The sequence below is a fragment of the Mus caroli genome, unplaced genomic scaffold (genome assembly GCF_978045245.1).
Source record: "Mus caroli unplaced genomic scaffold, Mus_caroli_1 scaffold_1, whole genome shotgun sequence".
Classification (NCBI taxonomy): domain Eukaryota; kingdom Metazoa; phylum Chordata; class Mammalia; order Rodentia; family Muridae; genus Mus; species Mus caroli.
In genome coordinates, this window is record NW_028227256.1 from 43371001 (window position 1) to 43391085 (window position 20085).

Below are 20085 nucleotides of genomic sequence, written 5' to 3' on the forward strand. Positions count from 1 at the left end.
GAAATAGATATTTTATTTAGTCTGGGACCAACACTCAGTATCTATTTTTCCCCTTCTAATATTTTTTTAAAATATTAATTGTAAACTAAGTACCATAGGGCTGTGAGAAATAATTATTTTATGGCAATAGTTCTTCTTCTTCTTCTTCTTCTTCTTCTTCTTCTTCTTCTTCTTCTTCTTCTTCTTCTTCTTCTTCTTCTTCTTCTTCTTCCTTTTCTTCTCCTCCTCCCCCTTCTCCTCCTCCTCCTTTTTACTAGGAGGCATTTAAAACTTTCTAGCATTTAATTACTTTATTGTCAAAATTTTAAAACTCCTCTAGTGGTTTGTGACAGGTAGGTAGAAATCTAAATTAAAATGATAATGTTCACAGAATAAAATGTTTAATATTAATCATAAAGATACCAAGAAATGTAAAATAGGAAGGATACTGAAGTCAGTTTTCTTGGACTGGAAAAATGTGAGCTAATCAACTATATTCTAATAGTGCTTATTCTCCCCCAGGAGACACCCCCCCCCCCCAGAGTATATTTGTTTTCTGACTTTTTTTTAAAAAGTCATTCCAGAAAATATAAATTCATTTATGAGATGTCACTATAAGCATATGAAACACAAATTACATCAGATGCTCCTTCCTGGCTTCTGAACAGAATCACTAATTCCCTCCTTCTCCCTGTAACTCCTAGCCACCTTGAGGAAGTGAGCTTACTTTCTTTGCCCTACAAGCTCAAGGACAAAGCTGTATCTCTGCTCCTGGCAACGGGTGTGCATCAATTATTGGCAAATAGATTTTGTGGCAAGCTTTCTCAAGACACACCCACCTTCCCTCTTCATGGGTGTTGATGTTTGTCATTGCCCAGCTGCTCAGTCGAGGGCACCAGGCATTGGGGTGTACAAATGTTCCCTAAGGTCCTGCTTCTCTGGATACATTACATGTTCTCCCTCCTCCTGTCTCACAATCATCTCTCAAAACTCCATTTCCCGAGGCTCTTACAATCCTTTTGTGTGAAGAATTACTATCAATCTAACAGATAGATTAGTTCTTAGATTTACCCAACAGTTTTTCCCTCTAAGCTGCCCTTTGACCTTTATGAGGATGTTTGTAATTGTTTGAATTCTTCAGTCTCAATCATCAGGTTCTGGAACAAAGTCATCAGATGAAGTAGTAAATGAGGTTGCTGGAGATATCCTGAGTAAACTTCCAAACAACTTTGATGTTGAGGCTGCCATGAGGAGATACCCAACAACCTACACTCAGAGCATGAACACTGTCCTTGTCCAAGAGATGGGACGTTTCAATAAGTTGCTGATAACCATAAGAGAATCATGCATTAATATTCAAAAAGCAATCAAGGTAAGGTGAACTGAGTAAAAAAATCTCTAAGTTAAACTGTGCACTTTCATCAATTTAGCAAATACTAGTTTCAGATACTGACAAGTACTATTCTTGATCCAAAGTATAGAAAACAAGTCCCTGAAATTTATTAGCATATAGGATTCTGAGGATAACAGTTAATAAAGAGATATATAAGTACAGAGGTATGCTAGACAACACAGTGTACTGGGAAGAGTGCATGCTAAGGAGACATTGTGCCTTAAAGAGAACAAGCTTACATGTTAACCATGTAGATAAGTAAAACATTAAACAAATATATACAGGAGAGTCAAAGATTTATTTTATTTGCATTTGTTTGTGTATGTGTTTGTGTGTATGTACTCGAGTGTGTGTGCTCATGTGTGTGTGTGTCTGTGTGTGTGTGTCTGTGTGTGTGTGTCTCTGTGTGTGTGTGTGTGTGTCTGTGTGTGTGTGTCTGTGTGTGTGTCTCTGTGTGTGTGTGTGTGTGTATGCAGATGCCCATGAAGGCCAGCAGTGGGTATAGGATTTTTCAAAGTTGAAGTTACAGATGTTTATGAGCCACCCTGAGTGCATCAGGAATCCAAACTCCTGTCCTTTGTCACAGCAGTAAGCACTCCTAACCACCAGCCATCTCTCTAGGCCTGGATATAATTTCTAAGTGGTAAGTTCCTTAGAAAAGATGACAGGATAGTGAGTACAGCAGTCAGTGTGGAGGCAGGCTGGGGCAGACACTTCCAATGACAGAGGCCTAAAGGATATCGAAGAAGAAGCTTGGCAGAGAAGATCAATAGGGAGATGACTGCACAATGGTAAAAGCCAACAGCAGTACCAATAAGGCTTGGACCAGACGCACCAAGGCTGATGGGGCTAGATACAGTGTGTGTGTGTGTGTGTGTGTGTGTGTGTGTGTGTCTGTGTGTCTGTGTCTGTGTGTCTGTGTGTGTGCCTGTGTGTCTGCATGTGTGTGTGCCTGTGTGTCTGTGTCTGTGTGTCTGTGTGTATGTGTCTATGTGGTGTGGTGTGTGTGTGTGTGTGTGGTGTGTGTGTGTGTGGTGTGTGTGAGTGTGTGTGTGTGTGTGTGTGTGTGTGTGTGTGTGTGTGTGTGACCAGGTGCATAATGGCCTTGTCAGCCATGGCTAGAATCTTGAATTTTATTTTAAAATACAAAGGCTTTGGGAGTTTTCAGGCAATCGTGATATTTCACATATTTTGAAACGCACTCCTACTGTGGTCAGGGAGGATTGTAGGAAAGCAGAATGATAGAGAACATAGGTGAGGTGTCCCAGCTGAGCGTGGCAGGAGCACTGAGGTGAAGAGTAATGGCTGTTTATATGCCATTAGGACAACTGAAAATTGATGTAAGCATGAGCAAGAGAGGATCCAGAGACAACCCCCAAGTGTTTAGCCTGAGCAAAAAGAAGGTCTAGGAAAGGGGCTGTTTGAGGGATAAAGTTAAGAAATACAATCAGGTTATTTTGAAGTGTTTCTTAGAGTCAACGGAGAGATTGCTATTAATTACATGCATGAGAGTCCAAGGGGGAAGTCAGGGTGGGTATAACGTCCAGTCTTTAATATTGTAGTCAGAAATAAAATTCATAAATTACCTCAGGTACTTTGGTAGCACTGATGAGCATAGGCTATTTTGGAATCAGTTTCCCCTGTTCACTACCTCCCCTTTCTGCTGCGAATGTACAACAGTTTCCTTTCTTGGAGGCATCTCTAACCTTTCTCTAAATATTTCCTTAATGTGGTAAAATGATCCAAAATTGAAAATGCTAACTTACAATGGCCTCTCTGTTTGAGGTAGCAATGTAACCACATTTTACACTTCTCTCTTATTTCTTTGTCTTGGCGAAATATTCCAACCAATATAATTGGGTAAAGTTATACATCAAAGTTGATACTATATATATGTTTTCCTTAAGATTGTTGTCCGAAAAGGATAATTCTGAACTTATAAATCACTGATACTTCCTCATAGGAGGCAAACACAGAAACACACACACACATATAACGTTTTTCAAAAAAAATTAAAATTGTAAAAAAAAGTCAACAAAAATTAAACACGTAGAAGAGGACTATATTTTGCTTGAGGTACACCAGCAAACGATATGTAGTCTGTGAACACTACTCATGCTCACTGTTAATAGTACGTCAGTCATCAGAATTCTCACATCTCTGAAATATAAACTGGTACAGCCTCTCTGAGGCACAACTTGGCAATACCAGTTAAAAGTGAACTATCCTTCATTCTGATGTGTATATATACATTCACTGAGCAAGTGGGCACAGCACAGGAGTGCCAAACACTGCATTATTTTAATAGCAAATCATGTAAATCAAGTAATATCCAATAGTGTTATAATATGCACAGGGAGATGTCCACTGAATGAGGAAGACAGACAGAGCTGCTGACAGAGACAGTTGCCAGGATACACTAGTAAATAACGCTGAATGTATGTCATTACTCACTTGGTATTTTGAACATGGGCACATGCTTAGTAAGGTTGTATTTGCCTGAAGTTGACACATTCTCTCTCTCCCACCCCCTCCTTACATTGGATTTCTCCTTTTTCCCTTTCATAGACTTGTACATATAAATATTTAATAAATTATTTGAAATTAACTTGCTTGCATTCTATCCCTTTTCTCTTAACAACTCATAACACACTTCCTAAACAACAAATATGTGATATTACAAAGAGCAGTATAATTACCTCATTTACCATTGTAAAGAATGAGCAGGCAAAGTCCCAGAACTGTCAGTGGTCCCTACAATGTGATTTTTAGGTCCAGGTCACAGCACGACCAAATTTCCACCTGTGTTCAGGGTTCTCTCTTCAGCAAGAGTTCTCAGCATTCTCTTGCTTTAGTGACATTTAGTGAATCTCTTTTAAGAATCCAGTCCCTATTTTTAAAATGAGAAGTCATATTACAGTATTTTCAAAGGTTGAGTATTAAGTGGGGTAATTATACTGCACTTTGTAAAATCACATATTTGAAAGATTTTTTTTTGTCTGAATTTATAGAATGAAGTTAGCACTATACACAAGGAAAATCATTCTACTTTTCTTAGGTTTAATTTGAAATCATTAAATGAGATAGATTAAAAATAAGTAAATTATTTCTCTTAAACAAGGAAAAGGATGCCTTACACATTCAATGCCAGAAGAAAAAATTTGAAACATAAGGCTGAAGAGGAGAAGAGGCAGCAGGAAGGGAAGGATAAGGCATGAGAGAATTGAAAAAAAATTTATAAAATGACACAGTGGTGTTCTAAACAATGAGTCTGATGATAGTGTCATATATTATCCAAGTTCATATGGAGTATCTGGAAGCATTTACCAAGTAAAAACGGCATAACTCTATAAGAGAGAGAAAAAAAGATATTATCAGGGTGCATTCTGTGATGATAGTGTAATTAACTTAAAAACGAATAACAAAAAGCTAATGTGCAATTTCCATATATTTATAAGTTCAATAGCAACATACTGCCTAGAGAAAAAAATTAGTAAAAATTTAAATGTAAAGAGCCCATCAATTGGTTTTTCAGTGCCAAATGGACACCCTAAAAATCATACACACAAGTAGCATCATACAGACATGGTGTTTTTAGGAATATATATGTATATAAATATAAGTACATACTTGTAACTGCATATTAAAAATGAGGCTCAGCATCAGCAGCACACATCTTGGTTCCGGGACTCCGCCAAGAGTACTCTGCACCCGTGAGAGTGTGGACTACAAAAGCTAACAGCTTCTGGGACAGGCAGGAGCCACGGAACTTCTGAGGTAGCCCCCTTTTCGGGCTTCAGACATCCAGGAACCTTCCCGGCCAGAGGATAGGTGTCCGCCCAACCCAGGAGCGTTTGCCTGAGCATCAGCAGCAGACATCTTGGTTCCTGGACTCTGCCGAGAGTATTCTGCACAGGTGAGAGTGTGGACTACAGAAGCTAACAGCTTCTGTGACAGGCCAAAGCAACACAGCTTCTGGGACAGGTCCTGTTTTGGGCTTTCATCTTCGGCCAGGAGGGAGGTCCGAACGCCAGATATCTGTTCTGTGCACCTTCCCTGTAAGAGGAGAGCTTGCCTGCAGAGAGTGCTCTGACCACTGAAATTCAGAGGAGTGAGCTAGTCTCCCAGGTCTGATGACAGAAGCTAACAGAATCACTAGAGGAACAATCTCTAAACAGAGACAACTAAATCAACTAACTCCACAGATTACCATATGGCGAAAGTTAAATGTAAGAATCTTACTAACAGAAACCAAGACCACTCACCATCATGAGAACCCAGCACTCCCACCTCACCCAGTCCAGGGCACCCCAACACAACCGAAAAGCTAGACCCAGATTTAAAAGCATATCACATGATGTTAGTAGAGGACATCAAGAAGGACTTTAATAACTCACTCAAATAAATACAGGAGAACACTGCTAAAAAGGTAGAAGACCTTAAAGAGGAAACACAAAAATCACTTAAAGAATTACATGAAAACACGACCAAACAGGTGATAGAACTGAATAAAACCATCCAAGACCTAAAAAGGGAAGTAGACACAATAAAGAAAACCCAAAGTGAGGCAACACTGGAAATAGAAACCCTAGGAAAGAAATCTGGAACCATAGATGTGAGGATCAGCAACAGAATACAAGAGATGGAAGAGAGAATTTCAGGTGCAGATGATTCCATAGAGAACATCAGCAGAACAATCAAAGAAAATGGAAAATGCAAAAAGATCCTAACTCAAAACATCCAGGAAATCCAGGACACAATGAGAAGACAAAACCTATGGATAATAAGAGTAGATGAGAATGAAGATTTTCAACTCAAAGGGCCAGCAAATATCTTCAACAAAATTATAGAAGAAAACTTCCCAAACCTAAAGAAAGACATGCCCATGAACATACAAGAAACCTACAGAACTCCAAATAGACTGGACCAGAAAAGAAATTCCTCCTGACACATAATAACCAGAACAACAAATGCACTAAATACAGATACAATATTAAAAGCAGTAAGGGAAAAAGGTCAAGTAACATATAAAGGCAAGCCTATCAGAATTACACCAGATTTTTCACCAGAGACCATGAAAGCCAGAAGAGCCTGGACAGATGTTATACAGAAACTAAGAGAACACAAATGCCAAACCAGGCTACTATACACAGCCAAACTTACAATTACCTTAGATGGAAAAACAAAAGTATTCCACGACAGAGTCAAATACACACACATTATATTTTCACGAATCCCGCCCTTCAAAGGATAATAATAGAAAAAAAAATACAAGGACAGAAACCATGTCCTAGAAAAAGCAAGAAGGTAATCCCTCAACAAAAGTAAAAGAAGACAGCCACAAGAACAGAATGCCAACTTTAACAACAAAAATAATAGGAAGCAACAATTACTTTTTCTTAATATCTCTTAATATCAATGGACTCAATTCCCCATTAAAAAGACATAGACTGAGAAAACCGGCCTGAGTAGGGGCACAAGCCCCTTCCGGTCTGACCAGCACCAGGGAAGCTAGGGCGCAGAGTCCACTGACACTTGCCAGCTACCCAGGACACCCACCACGGGATCTTAAGACTTCTGGTGAGTAGAACACAGTGTCTCTTAATATCAATGGACTCAGCTCCCTAATAAAAAGACATAGACTAACAGACTGGCTACAAAAACAGGACCCAACATTTTGCTGCTTACAGAAAACTCATCTCAGAGAAAGAGATAGACACTACCTCAGAATGAAAGGCTAGAAAACAAATTTCCAAGCAAATGGAAGGAAGAAACAAGCTGGAGTAGCCTTCCTAATATCGAATAAAATCGACTTCCAACCCAAAGTCATCAAAAAAGACAAGGAAGGGCACTTGTCATACTCATCAAAGGTAAAATCATCCAGAAGGAGCTATCAATTCTGAATATCTAAGCTCCAAATACAAGGACAGCCACATTCATTAAAGATACTTTAGTAAAGCTCAAAGCACACATTGCACCTCACACAATAATAGTGGGAGACTTCAACACACCACTTTCAACAATGGACAGATCATGGAAGCAGAAACTAAACAGAGACACTGTGAAACTAACAAAGGTTATGAAACAAATGGATCTATCAGATATCTACAGTATATTTTATCCTAAAACAAAAGGATATACCTTCTTCTCAGCACCTCACGGTACCTTCTCCAAAATTGACCACATAATTGGTCACAAAACAAGCCTCAACATATACAAAAATATTGAAATTGTCCCATGCATCCTATCAGATCACCATGGACTAAGGCTGATCTTTAATAACAAAATAAATAATAGAAAGCCAACACACACGTGGAAACTAAACAACACTCTTCTCAATGATACCTTGGTCAAGGAAGGAATAAAGAAAGAAATTAAGGACTTTTTGGAGTTTAATGAAAATGAAGCCACAACATACCCAAACTTATGGGAAACAATGAAAGCATTTCTAAGAGGAAAACTCATAGCTCTGAGTGCCTCCAAAAAGAAACTAGAGAGAGCACACATTAGCAGCTTGACAACACACCTAAAAGCTCTAGAACGAAAGGAAGCAAATTCACCCAGGGGGAGTAGACTGCAGGAAACAATCAAACTCAGGGGTGAAATCAACCAAGTGGAAACAAGAAGAACTATTCAAAGAATCAACCAATCGAGGAGCTGGTTCTTTGAGAAAATCAACAAGATAGATAAACCCTTAGCCAGACTCACTAGAGGGCATAGGGAAAGTATTCTAATTAACAAAATCAGAAATGAAAAGGGAGACATAACAACAGATCCTGAAGAAATCCAAAACACCATCACAGCCTTCTACAAAAGGCTATACTCAACAAAACTGGAGAACCTGGATGAAATGGACAAGTTTCTAGACAGATACCAGGTACCAAAGTTAAATCAAGATGAGGTTAATGATCTAAACAGTCCCATATCCCCTAAAGAAATAGAAGCAGTCATTAATAGTCTCCCAACCAAAAAAAGCCCAGGACCAGATGGGTTTAGTGCAGAGTTCTATCAGAACTTCAAAGAAGATCTCATCCTAGTTCTTCACAAAATATTCCACAAAATAGAAAGAGAAAGTACTCTACCCAACTCATTCTGTGAAGCCACAATTACTCTGATACCTAAACCACAAAAAGACCCAACAAAGATAGAGAACTTCAGACCAATTTCCCTTATGAATATCGATGCAAAAATCCTCAATAAAGTTCTCGCTAACCGAATTCAAGAACACATCAAAACAATCATCCATCCTGACCAAGTAGGTTTCATCCCAGGGATGCAAGGATGGTTCAATATACGGAAATCCATCAATGTAATCCAGTATATAAACAAACTCAAAGACAAAAACCACATGATTATCTCGTTAGATGCTGAGAAAGCCTTTGACAAAATCCAACACCCCTTCATGATAAAAGTCTTGGAAAGATCAGGAATTCAAGGCCCATCCCTAAACATGATGAAAGCAATCTACAGCAAACCAGTAGCAAACATCAAAGTAAATGGTGAGAAGCTGGAAGAAATCCCACTAAAATCAGGGACTAGACAAGGCTGTCCACTCTCTCCCTACCTATTCAACATTGTACTTGAAGTCCTAGCCAGAGCAATTAGACAACAAAAGGAGATCAAGGGGATACAAATTGGAAAAGAAGAAGTCAAAATATCACTCTTTGCAGATGATATGATAATATACATACGTGACCCAAAAAATTCCACCAGAGAACTCCTAAGCCTGATAAACAGCTTCAATGAAATAGCTGGATATAAAATTAACTCAAGCAAGTCAATGGCCTTTCTGTACACAAAGGATAAACAGGCTGAAAAGGAAATTAGGGAAACAACACCCTTCTCAATAGTCACAAACAATATAAAATACCTTGGCATGACTCTAACTAAGAAAGTGAAAGATCTGTATGACAAGAACTTCAAGTCTCTGAAGAAAGAAATTAAAGAAGATCTCAGAAGATGGAAAGACCTCCCATGCTCATGGATTGGCAGGATCAACATTGTAAAAATGGCTATTTTACCAAAAGTTATCTACAGATTCAATGCAATCCCCATCAAAATTCCTACTCAATTCTTCAAGGAATTAGAAAGGGCAATCTGCAAATTCATCTGGAACAACAAAAAACCTAGGATAGCAAAAACCCTTCTCAAGGATAAAAGAACCTCTAGTGGAATCACCATGCATGACATAAAGCTGTACAACAGAGCAATTGTAATAAAAACTGCATGGTACTGGTATAGTGACAGACAAGTAGACCAATGGAACAGAATTGAATACCCTGAGATGAACCCAAACACCTATGGTCACTTGATCTTCAACAAGGGAACTAAAATAATCTAGTGGAAAAAAGACAGCATTTTCAACATCGTGCTGGCACAACTGGTGGTTATCATGTAGAAGAATTCAAATTGAACCAGTCCTATCTACTTGTACTAAGGTTAAAACTAAGTGGATTAAGGAACTCCACATAAAACCAGAGACACTGAAACTTATAGAGGAGAAAGTAGGGAAAAGCCTCAAAGATATGGGTACAGGGGAAAAATTCCTGAATAGAACAGCAAAGGCTTGTGCTGTAAGATCGAGAATGAATAAATGGGACCTCATGAAGTTGCAAAGCTTCTACAAGGCAAAAGACACAGTCAATAAGACAAAAAGGCCACCAACAGATTGGGAAAGGATCTTTACCTAGCCTAAATCAGATAGGGGACTAATATCCAATATATATAAAGAACTCAAGAAGGTGAACTCCAGAAAATCAAATAACCCCATTAAAAAATGGGGCTCCGAACTGAACAAAGAAATCTTACCTGAGGAATACCGAATGGCTGAGAAGCACCTGAAAAAATGTTCAACATCCTTAATCATCAGGGAAATGCAAATCAAAACAACCCTAAGATTCCACCTCACACCAGTCAGAATGGCTAAGATCAAAAATTCAGGTGACAGGAGATGCTGGCGAGGATGTGGAGAAAGAGGAACACTCCTCCATTGTTGGTGGGATTGCAAGCTTGTACACCCACTCTGGAAATCAGTTTGGTGGTTCCTCAGAAAATTGAACATAATACTACCAGAGGATCCAGCAATACCTCTCTTGGGCATATATCTAGAAGATGTTCCAACTGTTAAGAAGGACACATGATCCACTATGTTCATACCAGCCTTATTTATAATAGCCAGATGCCGGAATGAACCCAGATGCCCCTCAACCGAGGAATGGATACAGAAAATGTGATACATTTCCACAATGGAGTACTACTCAGCTGTTAAAAGGAATGAATTTATGAAATTCCTAGGCAAATGGATGGACCTGGAGGGCATCATCCTGAGTGAGGTAACACAATCACAAAGGAACTCACCCAATATGTACTCACTGATAAGTGGATATTAGCCCAAAAACTTAGGATACCCAAGATAAATAAGATGCAATTTGTTAACCGCATGAATCTCAAGAAGAACGGAGACCAACGTGTGGACACTGTGCCCCTTCCTAGAATTGGGAACAAAACACCCATGGAAAGAGTTACAGAGATAAAGTTTGGAGCTGTGACGAAAGGATGGACCATCTAAAGACTACCATATCCAGGGATCCATCCCATAATCACCTTCCAAATGCTGACAGCAGTGCATACACTAGCAAGATTTTGCTGAAAGAACCCAGATATAGCTGTCTCTTGAGAGACTATGCCGGGGCCTGGCAAACACAGAAGTGGATGCTCACAGTTAGCTATTGAATGGATCACAGGGCCCCCAATGGAGGAGCTAGAGAAAGTACCAAGGAGCTAAAGGGAACTGCAACCCTATAGGTTGAACAACATTATGAACTAACCAGTACCATAGAGCTCTTGACTCTAGCTGCATATGTATCAAAAGATGGCCTCGTAGGTCATCACTGGAAAGAGAGGACCATAAGACTTGCAAACTTTATATGCCCCAGTACAGGGGAATGCCAGGGCCAAAATGTGGGAGTGGGTGGTTAGGGGAGTGGGGGGGAGTGTATGGGGGACTCTTTGGATAGCATTGGAAATGTAAATGAGGAAAATACCTAATAAAAACAATTAATTAAAAAAAAAAGACACAGACTAACAGACTGGCTACACAACCAGGACTCAACATTTTGCTGCTTACAGGAAACCCATCTCAGGGAAAAAGATAGACACTACCTCAGAATGAAAGGCTGGAAAACAATTTCCAAGCAAATGGTATGAAGAAACAAGCTGGAGTAGCCATTCTCATATCTAATAATATCTACTTCCAACCCAAAGTCATCAAAAAAGACAGGGAGGGGCACTTCATACTCATCAAAGGTAAAATCTTCCAAGAGGAACTCTCAACTCTGAATATCTATGCTCCAAATACAAGGGTAGCCACATTCATTAAAGAAACTTTAGTAAAGTTCAAAGCACACATTGCACCTCACACAATAATAGTGGCAGACTTCAACACACCACTTTCAACAATGGACAGATCATGGAAACCGAAACTAAACAGGGACACAGTGAAACTAACAGAAGTTATGAAACAAATGAATCTAACATATCTACAGAACATTTTATCCTAAAACAAAAGGATACACCTTCTTCTTAGCACCTCATGGTACCTTCTCCAAAATTGACCACGTAATTGGTCACAAAATAAGCCTCAACAGATACAAAAATATTGAAATTGTCCATGCATCTTATTAGATCACCATGGACTAAGGCTGATCTTCAATAACAAAATAAATGATAGAAAGCTAACATTCACATGGAAACTGAAAAACACTCTTCTCAATGATACCTTGGTCAAGGAAGGAATAAAGAAAGAAATTAAGGACTTTTTGGAGTTTAATGAAAATGAAGCCACAACACACCAAACTTATGGGACTCAATGAAAGCATTTCTAAGAGGAAAACTCATAGCTCTGAGTGCCTCCAAAAATAAACTAGAGAGAGCACACATTAGCAGCTTGACAACACACCTAAAAGCTCTAAAACAAAAGGAAGCAAATTCACTCAAGAGGAGTAGATGGCAGGAAATAATCAAGCTCAAGGGCAAAATCACCCAGGTGGAAACAAGAAGAACTATTCAAAGAATCAACCAATCAATGTGCTGGTTCTTTGAGAAAATCAACAAGATAGATAAACCCTTAGCCAGATCACTAGAAGACACAGGGAAAGCATCCTAATTAACAAAACCAGAAACGAAACGAAAAGGGAGACATAACAACAGATCCTGAAGAAACCCAAAACACCATCACATTCTTCTACAAAAGGCTATACAAAACAAAATTGGAAAACCTGAATGAAATGGACAAATTTCTAGACAGACACTTGATAAAATGTTCTGTAGATATGTTAGATTCATTTGTTTCATAACTTCTGTTAGTTTCACTGTGTCCCTGTTTAGTTTCGGTTTCCATGATCTGTCCATTGTTGAAAGTGGTGTGTTGAAGTCTGCCACTATTATTGTGTGAGGTGCAATGTGTGCTTTGAACTTTACTAAAGTTTCTTTAAGAATGCGAATTGATCCATTCCTATCTCCTTGTACTAAGGTGAAATCTAAGTGGATTAAGGAAGACATAAAACCTGAGACACTGAAACTTATAGAGGAGAAAATAGGGAAAACCCTCGAAGATATGGGTACAGAGGAAATATTCTTGAATAAAACAGCAATGGCTTGTGCTGTAAGATAGAGAATCGACAAATGGACCTCATAAAATTGCAAAGCTTCTGCAAGGCTAAAGACACAGTCAATAAGAAAAAAAGGCCACCAACTGATTGGGAAAGGATCTTTACCTATTCTATATCAGATAGCGGACTACTATCCAATATATATAAAGAACTCAAGAAGGTGGACTCCAGAAAATCAAATAACCCCATTAAAAAATGGAGCTCAGATCTAAACAAAGAATTCTCACCTGAGGAATACCGAATGTCTGAGAAGCACCTGAAAAAATGTTCAACATCATTAATCATCAGGGAAATGCAAATCAAAATAACCCTGAGATTCCACTTCACACCAGTCAGAATGGCTAAGATCAAAAATTCAGGTGACAGCAGATGCTGGTGAGGATGTGGGGAAAGAGGAACACTCCTCCATTGTTGGTGGGATTGCAAGCTTGTACAACCACTCTGGAATACAGTCTGGCTGTTCCTCAGAAAATTGACATAGTACTAACAGAGGATCCTGCAATAACTCTCCTGAGCATATATCCAGAAGATGTTCCAACCAGTAAGAAGGACACATGCTCTACTATGTTCATAGTAGCCTTATTTATAATAGCCAGAAGCTGGAAAGAACCCAGATGCCCCTCAACAGAGGAATGGATACAGTAAATGTGGTACATTTACACAATGGAGTACTACTCAGCTATTAAAAATATTAATTTATAAAATCCCTAGGCAAATGGATGGACCTGGAAGGCATCATCCTGAGTGAGGTAACCTAGTCACAAAGGAACTTGCACAATATGTACTCACTGATAAGTGAATATTAGCCCAGAAATTCAAAATATCCAAGATATAAGATACAATTTGCTAAACCCATGAAACTCAAGAAGAATGAAGACCAAAGTGTGGACACTTTGCCCCTTCTTAGAATTGGGAACAAAACAACCATGGAAGGAGTTACAGAGACAAAGTTTGGAGCTGAGACAAAAGGATGGACTATCTAGAAACTGCCATATCAGGGGATCCATTCCATAATCAGCTTCCAAACGCTGACACCCTGCATACACTAGCAAAATTTTGCTGAAAGGACCCAGATATGGCTATCTCTTGTGAGACTATGATGGGACCTGGCAAACACAGAAGTGGATGCTCACAGTCAGCTATTGGATGTATCACAGGGACCTCAATGAAGGAGCTAGAGAAAGTACCCAAGGAGCTGAAGGATCTGCAATCTTATAGGTGGAACTACAATATGAACTAACCAGTACCCCCTGGAGCTCATGTCTCCACCTGCATATGAATCAGAAGATGGCCTAGTTGCCATCAGTGGAAAGAGAGGCCCATTGTTTGTTCAAACTTTATATGCCTCATTACAGGGGAACGCCAGGGCCAAGAAGTGAGAGTGGGTGGGTAGCGGAGTGGGTGGGGGAGCATGTGGGGGACTTTTGGGATAGCATTGGAAATCTAAATGAAATAAATACCCAATAAAAATGAGGCTATGAATTTGAAAGAGTGAGGAGGGATTATAGGAGGGTTTTGAGAGAAGAAAGAGAAGGGAGAAATTATATCTTAAATTAAAAAACAAATATGGAAAAATTAAACATAATTTCCATTAAATCATAATGAACCAACAACAGAACCCATCTATATATCTATCTACCTACCTATCTATTTATCTATATCTGAAAAGCAAAAAACTACATGAATTTAGTGAAATATAAAATTAATATCTAATTTTTAGAAGTACTAAAAGCCACAGTCATTATTTTGAAGGTTCAACAGAAATGACCAAGAAAATGGGAGAAAGAACAAGACTCTTAAATTACAGTTATTCTAGGTTGAGAATATCTGATCTGAAGTGTTCCAAACTTCCAAGTTCTAGGGCAAATGTGGCCCCACACATGGAAAATTACATATTAGCCCTAACAGTCATAATGTAGGAACACTGAAAATGTTATGTAAAAGTATCTCAGCTATTATATAAGGCATATATTGAATATAAATAGTATTTTGTTAGACTTGAGACTTATCCATAACATCTTATTAGATATGTACAAAAATCCCCAAATCTGAAATAGTTTTTAAAAAATATATAGGTAAGGAAATCTTTACTTGTAGTGGGTGGTCAGGAAAGCACAATAGGTCTGAGGTCTGTATCATGAATAGTTTATCTCAATGAGTTAACAGGAGAGGTTACCAAAATGACACAAGGAATATATATCTGTAACCCTCTTTGTATTTCAAAACTGAGTGCTGAGTTGAAGACCATTGTTGGGAGCCTCCTGTGGCATGTTTATATACATTGTGTAATTGTCAGCTCTTCATTGGGAATAGGACATGTGTAGAGGATAGTGTGATGGCACTGATGACGGTTGACGATGGTCTCACTGCAGTGTGCCCTTGGCTGGAGGTGTTTCTTCTTGATGTAGCTCTTTCTACTTCTTGCCTAGAAGATAAAAACTTGTTTCAAGTATTGGGGAAACTAAAAGAAAAAGAGACCTGGAGGAGGGGGGAGGGTCTTTGGTACATCAGTGTTACAAATGACCTCAACTACACATGCTATCCCCGTTTTGGGGCTAGTTGGCATTTGCTTTTTGTTTTGTTATTATTATTGTTGTTATTGTTGTTGTTATTTATTTGTTGGGATTTCCAGGTTACATTCAAGGCTGAGGGTATGCAACCTTGAGGAAGACCCCTAAGAATTTACTTGTAAACTAGGTTTTAAATTTTGTCTTTTAGCACTGCCATCTTCCCTGACTTTTAGAAGCATCTAGAGGGGTGGAGAACATATAGAGTGGCATAGCACTTGCTTAGCATATTTAAACCCTAGGTTTGAGTTAAACTACTGCAAAACCCCAAATGCTGTATTGGCTATTAGCGGTTACTTTTGAGCTCCTGTGCTCTCTAGTCATGACTTTTTTCTCCATTTCTGACTTTCTGGGTTTATGCCTTAAAATAGGCAGAGTCCTGAATCTCTGCTCTTTCGGGGATTATGGGGAGGACATCAAAGAGGCAAGTGAAATATGGTCATTTAGTCCAGTGAATTTAATCTAAAAACTTCAAGTTAGTTCAATTTATTAATTAATTAATTTATTTATTTATTTATAGCAGAAATGACAAATAATATGTCCAAATTCAAGATTGAACAAGTAAATAAATATTAATTTGAAAATTAAACTTTATTGGTAACAAAAAATGGACTATTCTTTCCAGTTCTTGTTAAGTGTTCTAAGGCAAGAATTTGAAGAGCCTCTGGGCTTCAGCATCCACACAAGGGGTTATTCAAAGCATAACAAGGGCAATTGGACTCAGGTTGAATTTCAGACTGCTTTGAGTTTCTAGAGTACTTCATGATATGCTTTCTAGTTTTATATCTGTCACTGTGACTTTAAGAAGCTAGGCTAGAAGACCTATACTAACTTGCCTTTAATGGGCAGGTAAGTTGAATGAAAAGGAGACTGTGATCCAGTAGCTTCTAAATAGCCATGTATTGGTTAAGATTTTCCACTAAAATTTGGCTAGAGAAACCATTACTATTTTCTAAGGAAGGTTTGAAAAGCTCTATGCCTTCCTCACAAATTCAAACAAACCTTCCTTTTGATAACAAAGACAATGTTCACCATCTATCATGTTTTCTGTTGTGTTTCAGGGACTCGTTGTGATGTCTACAGAGCTGGAGGAAGTGGTGAGCAGCATCTTGAATGTCAAAATCCCAGTGATGTGGATGGGTAAATCCTACCCCAGCCTGAAGCCACTCGGCAGCTATGTGAATGACTTCCTTGAAAGACTAAAATTCCTGCAGGTGATTTTTTCCATATGCACACTGCTGTCTAACTAACTTCCTCTGGCTTCACTTTCCTCATCAGATTGCTGAGTGTGCAGGGAATGGCACTGCACAGTCCTGTGTATTTAAGGTGCAAATGACCTCTATTCAATAACACACTAATATATATTATATAATATATATTATATAATATATTATATATTATATACATATATTTATATATGTATATAATATATAATATATAATATATAATATATAATATATAATATATAATATATAATATATAATATATAATATATATATTATATATTATATATTATATATTATATATTATATATTATATATTATATATTATATATTATATATATTATATATTATATATTATATATTATATATTATATATTATATATTCTGCATCTTAAGTAGGAAATTTTGTGAAGTTTGACATTCAAGTAAATGACAGCCTTTGGAGAGAGAAACTTCTAGCATGTTGACTCTCAATAGCATTAAGTAGAACCCAGTAGCAGAGCATCTTAGAAAGCCAGACAAGCTTCTAAAGAGAGGAACTCTTTCTTCACTGCCCAGAAACCTTCTAGCTCTGCCATCTCAGTCCAAAACAGCAGTGACCTACCTCAATGGTTATTTTTCTTGGGTATGTTGAGTGGGTAGAATCCTCACTCCTGGTCATCTGCCAATTGATACTTCACTTTACAGAAAAAGAAATAATTACATAGATACTATGTATATGACATGAACCTATGGGGAAGTCTGATATGGTGGCTCATATGTGAAATCTTACCACCTGAGGCAGGAAGATCACCCTTAAGTTAAAGACCAACCTATGTTACTATCTGGGCTATACAATGAATTTCAGACCAGGTATAATCTTTAAACAAATAAAAAGATTGAGGGATTTCCTGCAGGAATAAGATGAGCTGCTTCCCTTTCATAGTACAGTCCCTCTGATGTACCACCAGAGTCAGATACTGAAGGACCATGATGGCTCTTGGAAACTAAACTGTGAGCTCTTCTCGAATAAAGGATTTTAATTCATTTCTTCAGAAAGGCTTCTATAATTTGCTATTTGGTCACTTGTTATTCAACCACTCATCATCAAAAACTATGAAATAAATACAGAATTAAAGGGTCATTAAATTTCTAAATGCCATAAGCATTCACCACCCTGCTTTTTTGTGTTCTTTATAGTATGGCCCTTCTGTAATAGTATGTTGGATTCCATGCTATTTTAGTAAAGTAGGAAGTAAAACTTCCAAGAAAATATTCTTCTTGGCAGTAATGGCTAATTAATTAGAAAAATAGTATGAAAATTACCATGTGAACAGACTTTGTGGAGATCTATTCATCAATATAACATGACATGCTTTCAAACAACAAGTTTATAGTATGTTCACAGAGATACATAGAATTTCTGGAGAAACCACTGGATGTGAATATTTCACGTATTTCATGCATTGAAATTCCCAAACTAGTGTAACAGAGAAAATGCTGAGTCAGAACCAAATACTATTTTCAAACTTGATGTGTGCCTTGATGTTCTTTGAATCTCATTTGCTAGTTTGCTTTAAAAGTAATAATCATGTTTGGAGATAACATTTCATTGATATTGCATTGGAAATTTTTAACTATTGCTATATCATTTTTGTCTGGATCCACTATAGCAATGGTATGAGGTTGGTCCCCCTCCAGTCTTCTGGCTTTCTGGCTTCTTCTTCACACAAGCCTTCCTGACTGGTGCGCAGCAGAACTTTGCAAGAAAATTCACAATTCCAATTGATCTTCTTGGGTTTGACTATGAAGTGATGGATGACAAGGAATATAAAAATGCTCCAGAGGATGGTAAGTGCAGCACCAGAGTGGGCTATATCCTGTCTGTTCCCTGAACAAAAGCAGAGCACTTTTGCTTATCTTCTTAGCTGTCAAAAAGCAATCATGTACATAATACCCTGAAACACAGCATGAAGCAAATAGAGAAGAACATGAGTAGATGAATTTGGATAAAAGGTACACTTCTCTGAACCTCCAAAGCTGAGTAAATTAGAAATCATGTGTCGTTATTTAAAAGAAGTATCGTATGTCAAATTAGTAGTTCACAGGCTAATCATCTATGACCTTGTGTTGACCTTGGGCAACCAGGAGGAAAGAATCTCCTTAAAGACCATACCTTTTCAAATCCCTGATATCTGTATCCTGTACTGTTATATATTTTACTCTTATATTTACAGCTATTAATAATGTGTGTGTGAGAGAAACAGGGAAACACACACACACATAGAAACAGACAGAGATAGACAGAGAAAGAGATAGACAGAGAGACAAAGACAGAGAGAGGAGGGTATGTGAGATTGTGGTATAAACACATATCTGTGTGAAAATACCTCTGAAGGCCAGAGGATGATGGATGTCCTATTTTCATTCTCTGCCTTATTTCTTTGAGACAGATTTCTCACTGAACCCTAGGGATCTTCTTGCCTCCACGCACCACAGTGCTAAAGTTATTGGGTGTGCACAGGAGCCATGCCCAGCTTTTTGCATGGATGCTGGCATCTGAACATAATTCTAGGCTTAAGCAGCAGTCACTGTTGCCTAGGAACTGAGGCCCTAGAAATGCTTGAGGATTAGACGGGTGGTTATAAAGAAACATTCTGGATTCCTGATTGGTTGAGTTTTAACTACTTTGTGCCATCTGTGATGTTTTATTTCAAATTTAGTAAGAGCCAGCAAGATGACTCCTTGAGAAAGGAGACTTTCTGCCAAGCCTGAGAACTTAACTTCTAAATTCCCAGGATCCTCATGGTGGAAAAAGAGAACTGAATCCCCACAAGCTCTCCTCTGACCTCCACACGTACCTTGGCATGCACCCACATGCTCATGTACATAAGGAAAATAAAATACAATAAATATAAGCAAAGGCAGCATAAATAAACTGTAAATGCAGTAGACAAGGTTACTACTTTAAATAAACATTACTTTTCGTTTTTTAAAGCAAAAAAGCTAAAATGTACTAAAGTTTACCAGAAGAGTGATGACTTTGAATGAATGGCATCTATCTTTCGGTGACTGTTAATATATACGATGTCACAGGCAGCTTTCCTACCTTAGCTATCACTGGCCCACCCTGGTAGGCATTGAAGATGATGAAGCAACAGCTTAGGCTCTTGCTTCTTCTACCAGTTTATGTCCAAGTGAGAGACACACCAGAGTCTGATCATTGCCTTACCTTATTGTGGCAATTATCAACTGGGTGTCACACAACTCAAGAC

The 20085-nt window shown here is 38.2% G+C and overlaps 1 protein-coding gene across 1 annotated transcript in view; it reads left to right on the forward strand.

Moving 5' to 3' along the window:
* Window positions 1–20085, forward strand: part of LOC110287785 (dynein axonemal heavy chain 7) — a 280721-nt gene that overhangs the window by 247894 nt on the left and 12742 nt on the right. The window contains exons 61-63 of the mRNA XM_085832216.1: window positions 1121–1351; window positions 16670–16822; window positions 18484–18661. Coding sequence (XP_085688342.1) covers window positions 1121–1351; window positions 16670–16822; window positions 18484–18661 — 562 coding nt within the window. The remainder of the gene's footprint in view (window positions 1–1120; window positions 1352–16669; window positions 16823–18483; window positions 18662–20085) is intronic.